The sequence below is a fragment of the Typopeltis vanoorti genome, chromosome 5 (genome assembly GCF_054136105.1).
Source record: "Typopeltis vanoorti isolate ZY-2024b chromosome 5, IOZ_Tvanoo_1.0, whole genome shotgun sequence".
In the NCBI taxonomy this organism is placed as follows: domain Eukaryota; kingdom Metazoa; phylum Arthropoda; class Arachnida; order Uropygi; family Thelyphonidae; genus Typopeltis; species Typopeltis vanoorti.
Window position 1 is genome coordinate 163,935,001 of NC_143553.1, and position 8,995 is coordinate 163,943,995.

General features: G+C 35.3%; 1 protein-coding gene across 1 annotated transcript in view; it reads left to right on the top strand.

Moving 5' to 3' along the window:
* Positions 1–7,845, top strand: part of LOC150107019 (lysozyme C-like) — an 8,972-nt gene extending 1,127 nt beyond the window's left edge. Inside the window, exons 2-5 of the mRNA XM_090392893.1 lie at positions 1,138–1,229; positions 2,300–2,360; positions 3,960–4,035; positions 7,558–7,845. Of these exons, the coding sequence (XP_090249019.1) occupies positions 1,138–1,229; positions 2,300–2,360; positions 3,960–4,035; positions 7,558–7,645 (317 nt within the window). The 3' untranslated portion in view covers positions 7,646–7,845. The remainder of the gene's footprint in view (positions 1–1,137; positions 1,230–2,299; positions 2,361–3,959; positions 4,036–7,557) is intronic.
* Positions 7,846–8,995: the final 1,150 nt, after the last annotated feature.

Sequence of the window (8,995 nt, forward strand, 5' to 3'; positions counted from 1 at the left end):
CTTAGCTTTTTGTACCATATTCGTAACTTTTCCGGCTGAGCCTTATATATTTCACAACTCCTCTCACTCTTATTCTCGTAATATTTTTTCCACATCCTACTCTTCTTAGATTTCTTGTTAACTGAGATTGCACATGCATTTCACTCCTATTCTAGGGATAACTGCCACGTTTAAGCGCTTTTCAAAGTTTATCATACTTTGCTAATATCTTTCCCATTCAACAACTGATGCCATGGAACCAAAGGTAGTATTCTAGCATAACAGTGATAGTATTCTAGCATAAGGTAGTATTCTAGAATACTACCAAAGGTAGTATTCTAGCATAACAGTGATAGTATTCTAGCATAAGGTAGTATTCTAGAATACTACCAAAGGTAGTATTCTAGCATAACACCAAAGTAACAGTGATAGTATTCTGGCATAAGGTAGTATTCTAGAATACTACCAAAGGTAGTATTCTAGCATAACAGTGATTATGCCGTACTGACCTGGGAAGGTCAGTACGGCATAATCACTGTTTCCAACTGGTGGCAAAACAGCGACACCCTTAACTGACGCTCTGATCGGATCTAACAATTTTTGTCCTTGCGTTGCTTCTTTCACATGGTTCTTGAGAAATTTGTCATGCATCAGCTCAATAAATTCTCCTTCGTTCTTCTCATGAGTTTTTCTTTGCTACCCAATCAATATTCGGATAATTTAAGTCACCCATAATTATTACTTGGTTTAGTACTTAGTGTAATTTGACGATGTCTTTCTTCATCCCCAAGAAACGAACTGCCAGGTCTGTCGCAATTTTCCACTTTATATTTCATATGATAATTCGCATTTATAATACTTATATTTAATATCATGAATAGTGTGTATTTTTATGGATATTTGCTGGTGTTAAATCGGCCAAACTCTATGGGTTTCCTTACATCATTTTTATGTAGTTTTAACTACTCCGTTTTAAACCAGAAAATAAGTAATTTACGAGAGTAGAGAAAGCAACAAGTCAGTATTGAAAAGAAATCTGTTATTGGATGAAACTTAAATCCCTGAAATCACTTGTTTTGACTTTGGTAAATAACTCAAGTAAAATATATTTTCGGGTGTGTGATATAGAATATATAAAGTTTCATTTGTTTCATGCAGGGGTTTGCTTAGTGAAGTATGAAAGCGGTTTCGATACAAGTGCTATTCATGGGCCTAACAAGGATGGTTCTTATGATTATGGATTATTTCAGGTAATTAGAATTTTAATTTTTCTGAAGCATTCGAATGCAATTCGTTTTCGTGAAGTTTACTTAGTTTAAGAAAATTTAAGATATATGATGAATCTTTTGATTCCATGGATAAACCTGTATAATAATAATATGCTCATTCTGATATTTAGTGTTGCCATGCTGTAGGAAATCCAAGCCGAATTTAAGGACACTGCTAAACATGGTAAACTTTGCTGAAAGTATTAGTTAAAATTACTGCCAGTATATTTTATATATTATCCTAGTCCATTACACTCATGCAGTGCAACTAATGGTAACTTCAATAATACTAGATCGGTCAACTAGGATGTTGCCAACTAGAGGAACATTTTCTGGCCTTTTTTAGTAAGTTAATAAGTTAACTTTTTTCTGTCGCAAGCACGGTAGAGTTTATCCTTCCGGAATTCGGATTTTTAATCTACAAATCAGCAAGAATACATACAATTTTCTACAATAATGACAGTTAGGATAAAGAACATGAAATTGCGACAGACTTCTGCCATACTCTGGTCACCCGTAAGCCCACAAATCTACCGTAGATCTAAACTCAACTAGCCATATGACGATGGATAAAAATTGGCGGCCTAATTATTTAATCAAAACAAAAAAAAAAATTATGGCTGAATGGTTCCCCTACTCTCTTTGAGGACGTAAGATTTATTGATTATTTATTTATCCTCCATGTTATTCTAAATAAATTTTTGTAAACTTCGTTATTTTAAATAGTCTTAATTTTCACTATTCTCGTGAAAATGAATTATTATAAATGTTTTTAACGCATTATATGATTATAATTTGAGAATTCCATTCAGAATAACTGATTTCGCTTTATGCAATATATGTTATATGTTATTCGCTTTATGCAATATATATGTTGATGAATTCTATGGTCAGAGGCATAATTAATATACCAAAATCTTCAATATGAAGGACCGAAGAAAGCTTATGGACCCAATAAAAATTTTTCTATGCTTCCATTGAAAGTTTGCTACGAAGCTCAACAAATGTTACAGTATAGTCCGTTCGTAATGATAATCCGCTTTTATTTTCAGATCAACACGAAATGGTGGTGTTCCCCTGGTCCATACAACTTATGTAATGTCCGCTGCGTAGGTAAGTGAAACAACTTTGCCACAATTATGGATATTATAGTAAATCAAAGTGTATCCATCTTAGTTATGCATTAAGTTGTAAAATTTATCGGCTTCAATACTGTTGATGCAAACTGGTTTAGGCAAGGGTAAAGAAGGGATTAAAGTATAAATGAAAATAAAGTATCTCCGGCGAGTGTACTTTGATTGCAGGATTCGAATTTCATCTTAGGCTAACGGGATAAATCAAATGCAGTTGCGTTGTTCAGTCTCGTGAAGAGGTGACACGATATTCCCCTCTACCCCTTGTTGCTTTAGCACAATATAAAGTCATCTGTGAAAATCATCATCATAATAATAATAATCGATGATGATATTGGGAGTGAAATGGATGTGCAACCTTATTAAGCAAGAGATCCACAAGAAAAAGATGATGCGGAAAGAATATCGTGAGAATAAGAGTGAGAAGAGTTATGGAATGTATAAATCTCAGGCCAGAAAAGTAACGAATGTTGTGCGGAAAGCTAAATCGGAGTATGAAAGGAAATTAACTATGTAGGCTAAAGACAAACCAAAAGAATTTTATCGTTATGCTGCAAGCAAAAGAAAGAATGAATGTACCAGAATAACTTTACTGAATGCAAATTGTACTCTAGTGTCAGAAGCAAATGAGATTGCCCGATTAATGAACGATCTCACTAATGATCACTTTGCTAAGATACACCAACCAGGTGTATGTAACATGGAGCTACATTGGATGAAGAGTTAGATGTGCATGAAAAATGAGGCTAAAAAGCTGTTGCATAACCTGAATAAAAATTTGTCAATAGGGATAGATGGAATATCAGCATGTTTGCTAAAGGAATATTCAGCCGAATTGGCTAAGCCTTTTACATGTTTGTATAACTAGAGTCTCAGCTCAGGAATGATACCACAGGAATGGAAGGAATGTATGATAGTTCAATTGTACAAGGGTGGCGCAAAAACTGATCTGTCTAACTACCGACCTATCAGTATCTCTGGTGTGGTAGTGAAGATTTTAGAGATGTTGATAAGAACTCGCATACAGAAATGGGTAGACAAACAAGGTATATTCTGCAAAGAGCACATGGGTTTACTAAAGGAAGGTCATGTTTTAGAAATTTGCTCATATTTTATAAGAATGTTACGGCCGAGTTGGATAAAGGGAATGGATACACTATGATAATGTTGGATTTGGCTAAAGCATTTGATGGGATACCACATGAAAGGCAAAGATAAATAGGTAGCACATTCAGGGATGCCACTGATATCCAGCACTTACAGAATGATTTGAATAGGCTGGAAATTTAGGTAAATGAAAATGCCTATCATGAAGTGTTTCCTCCTTTATGGTTAATCTAATTCTCTACTTTTTTTCCAGATTGCATGAAAGAAATGATATTTTCCATTATACTCTATTATCCAATCTAGTACTGAACCATATTGATGACTCAGTGGGGACGTTTGCCTTCAGATCATTTTCAACAAATTATTGCATTGATAGATATCTGGATGATGAATTTTCAACAAGTTATTGATATAATGCTATAGTAGAATAAATTTATGACACTATCATTAATCTCTTACTTTGTTTCACCAGACCTGAGGTATGACGACATTACAGACTCTTGGATTTGCGCGCAAAAGATTTACGAGTCAAAGGGATTTGCTAGTTGGTGAGTATTATGGCAGTGTTTAGAATAGTTTTAATTAGGGCATTGTAATTAGCAAGGAAACTAAAGCATGAAAAACACGACGATAACTAGCACTTTCTGACAAAAGTTTTCTTCTTGTCCTCTCCAACATGATGCAAATAATAATATATATATATATATTTTTTTGACATTGACAAAGTTTATTATCCTCCTCGCATATAAAGAATATTTATAACATACAACTGAATTATTACGAGTACTATGGCATTTTCTCTTCATTACAATTATCCAGTACATAGTGTTAGGTAAATAATATTATATAAATATGCGTAAATAACCATAATAATAATAATGTAGTTTACATTTTTTTACATACATATTTACGATGATTCATTTAACGTGCTAAGAGAGATCGTTTTCAGTTTAACGATATTATTATGAAATAATTTTATATAAATATGAATGCTTTTTTCTGGATGTTATCATTTACATTTATGGGATATTTCAATTTGCAGTTCGTTTTATTTGACGATTTATATTTACGTGTTTCTTTTCTTTTCTTTTTTTTTTTTCTGTAGGGAATGCTGAATGAATTCATTTTACATTTTCGCATTGCTAATTTAAAAAAAAAATGATGATGATGATGACGATAATAAGGTGTTCTTATAGATTATATACATTTATACAATTCAATATTGCATTTTCTGTTCACTACAAATGTACATCAGAAAATACATTTTTAGATTAATAAGTTAGATACTATTAGCAACAGAAGTAGTAGTCGTGTGATCTGGATGTTAATTGTGGTAGTGGGATTATGACGTGGTGTTATAATCCCACCGTCTCCGAAGTTAGATTAAGCTTTTGTGAAGGCAGCGAGATTATTGTTTAACATGTTCATTGCCAATCAAGCGATATCGTGTGATGCGAGTTCTCGCCAAACGGCCAATCACGTGTTATCGCGTGGACGTCGCTAACTAAATAAAAAAAATAAAAAAAAAATTGGCCGCCACACGAAATTCCAATTTTCAGCTTGGCAATGAAAGTGTTAATTATGTGCATGTGTCTCCTAGATCAGCGCTTCCCAAACTGTGGGCAGTGTCCCCCTTTGGGGCCTTTAGTTTTGTTGAGGGGGCCGTGAAATAATGAAAACAAATTTAAGATATTTTAAGACTAAGTGTGACATGTCAAATGGGTATGTAAGATGCTAAAAATGTAATATTTGTATTTGATTTTTGCGATATTCGCTGTGTATGTTTTGTATTGAATATAAATACAATAAATATTATAATAATGCATGTCCGTATTACGAATTTTTGTTTCGATTGGGAACCGTGAAATATTTTAATTTTTCCAGGGGGGGGGGAGGGCTTTACATCCATAAGTTTTGAAAGCACTGGACTAGATAACTGATCCTATGTGGCCTTTCGGTTGTATTGGTGTGTTGTATGAATTCTGTTGATATCACTCCCATAGTTTCTCAAACAACAATTCATTAATTAATTAATAAAAATTCACCGTATTTACATATTCATTCCTTCCATATCGCAAATGCGGATAAAATAATTGGGAATATTAAAAATTAAATGATAGGCTTCCCATTTGCTTCAGCTTTTGCATTTGCTATATTTTTGTTGCTTTTCTTCTCCAGCAAAATCTCAAATTTTATCAAATTTTACATCGGGGATGGGGCAATTGGGGGATAATTGGTCCAGTCGTCTGGTCTCATTATTATTTAGCTAAACAAGGAGATCATTAGAAAGATTTCCGGTAATTGGACAACATGTTTATTAAGATAACAATAAAAATAAGTTAAAAATAAAAAAAAAATAAGTCAAATGACTTACAAGTTTCGTAAGTCGTTTGACTTACATCTTCAGGAGTCAAAGTTTATCTTAATAAATATGTGGTCCAATTACCGGAATCTTTCTTATGAACCGCTAAACCACAGAAACCTACGCCTACAAGGAGATCATTGTTTGAATGGTACAAGCCTAGATGAAAAGACGTTTCAGTGGTCAATGAATATTTTTCCTAGTTTTTTTAGGAAAAAAATAATTTTTTAAAAATTATTGTGTAAAGGCATCCCCACTTAAAACTTCACGGGCCGCCACTACTTTATCGACTGGTTAAGTTCATCGAAGAGTACTTCCAATCTTTGCGTCATTCTATAAGCTACTAAATTATTTCGAATAGCCAATAACCCCAAACTCCTAAACTTCTGAAATTGGAACTTTACATCAACGACCTAAAGCTGTGGGGAAACCCAATCCATTGATATGGGTTTCCTAAAACGGAAACCCATATCAATGGATTGGAGCATATTACTAACATTTTCTCATTCAATTACTTTACTAACCTGATTAACCTCTAAACAGACAAATTAATAGAGTCATAGCTGGCTGGTTAGCCAAGTGGATTTCTCCTTTACACTCCAACGTACTGGTGTTGTAGACTCGAATCCCATTGTGGAACGGATACGTGAGAATGCGTTGAAACTGTTGCCCACTATGAAACCATCATTCTACTTATTGGAAGACTGAACTGTTGTGAACTAATACCATGTGTTTGTAGAGTAGACTTTGTAGTTTCCTTAACCCGCAATGCATTTTCAAGCAACTAAAAGTCACGATCGTGTAAGGATGCGAATAGCAGTAGATAGTTATATGTCGAAGGTATCCTTTATTTCTCAGAATGACTTCTATTATAATTATATTGTTATAATGTGAATTCCACCTACTTCTCTAAATCCCATTTAGTATCCTGAATGGGATTGAGGAAGGTAACCTGGAAACCCGTTCTTCTAAAGACCAACATGGTACTTTTTTCAGTCCACTTCAGGCTTCCAGGAAGGATTATGGTGGTGGTCTCACACTGCCCAATGATAATTATCTACTGCCTAAAGCCTTTGACAAACATCTATTCCACAAAGGAATGGATATGTTAATGGACTCCTGTTGCAATATCAGGGATCGGTAGCAGCATGTATCCTGAAGGTTATCTGTCTCTGATGACACTATCTTTATATAATGCAGAGAGAAAACCATTATTAAAGAAAAATAGTCATATTTTCACAATTATTAGAATCTAATAAGTGTGAAGTCTACTAGGGGAACTTTTTCTAAGCACTTCTTCACCGGTTCCAGGGTTAGATCTCTAGCACCAGCAAGCCGTGTTCTTTCTCTCTCGGAAACTAGGGGTTTTTAATCCAGCCTTTCAATAAAATCGGCAACCTACGCTATTTCAGATAATGGGATATGCACTAGGGTTAGGAACCGTGAGTTGCAGGTACTTGTCTGCTGTACTCTCTTTCTCTCCTGTAAAGCTTTGATGTATTGTTAGTTCCTCACGAAGTAAATTCTTAAAGGATGGAGACTGACTGCCTTACTAGTCTTCAAACGTTAATTAGGGCCAAAGGAGCCCCGCCTACTTTATTTAAGGAATAAAAGCTGCTAGAGGATTTCTTTTTAGTTTAGGATATATGATGTTTGCAGATACGATTATTTCGAATGAATTTTTTAATGCTATTATGTTTATCTTCAGGTATGGTTGGCTGGCTAACTGTCAAGGCCAAGATGTTATGCAATATATCAAAGACTGCCCATTGAAGAAATTTAATGAAGTTCTGTAATGGAGGTTAGTCTTCCACTGCTAGTTCATCATTATTGTGGTCTGTATTTCGGAAGGGTTGCAGAAACTTCGGATTAAATATATATAAAAACATTATGCTGCTATCCATGTAACTTGAAACTGTATATTGAGCACTGTATGCAAATAAATTGTTTCATAATTCTTTTCTTGTTTAGCAATAAAATTATATACTTTTTTTAATATGAGTTGTCTGAGCCATGAGTAATTTCATCATTACTAAGAGTTCGGCCTTATGCATACCATTTCTAATGTATACTACATATTCTAATGTACACTAATGTATACATTTCTAATATAAACCTCCTACTAACAGTATTAAGATTAATACCATCGACATTAATAATATCGTAATACTAATGATAATGCCATTTCTAATGAAGATTGGAAACCCTCAAAGACATAATAGCGACAACAGATTTGTCCTAGAAAAACACAAGTAGAGTTGAGTGCAATCATCAGTTTGATGCAGAATGTAAAAATAGTGACTGTTTCAAAAATAAGGCATGTAGAAGAATGTAGCAGAGAGACTACATTCGTACGGATGTTAAGGAATATCACATGGCTAGAAGGGAATAAGAAAAGAGAAGAAATACACTGAGTTAGTTTTCCATTTTGGAACACCTACCTAATAACGCTTTGGTCCACCTCTCTGTGCAATCACGGCTCGCAAACGCCTAGAAAGAGATTCCACAAGGTGTCTAACATCCTCATTCGTAACTCGACCCACGTCCGCTGCAGCAACTCCGTCAGTTCACGCTCATTCCATGGAGGAGGATCAGTAGTTCTCACACCCCGTTCTAGTATATCCCACACATATCAATTGGGTTACAGTCAGGGAGTTTGAAGGCAATGTGGTGAATTCGTTGTCGTGTTCCCTTAACTACTCAGTAGTTGTACGAGCCCCCACTGTGCTATCCTGTTGCCAGACGGCACAGTGGTTCGGGGTAGATCTCCTGCAGATATGGATGGAAATGGTGGGCTAATAGGTCTATGTAGCGTTCACCATTCAGTGTTTGTGGGATGATAACCAACGGACCTAGGGCGTGCCAGGAAAAAGTTCCCCAGACCATAACACCACATCCACCAATCTCTTGGACCTCCAAATGTGCAACTAGGGGATAGAGTTTCATGCAGTTTACGCCAAATGCGAACCTGTCCATCAGCATGGAGCAGCAAGAAACGGGAATCAGACGACCTTCTTCTTCCATCTATCGAGGGTCCATTGCCGACGTTTCTTGGCTCATGTGAGGCGTTATTTGCGATGCCTGGCAATCATCATGGGTATCCTTGTTGGTTTCCGGCTGTGGAACCCTAGGCGAAGCAAGGTTCG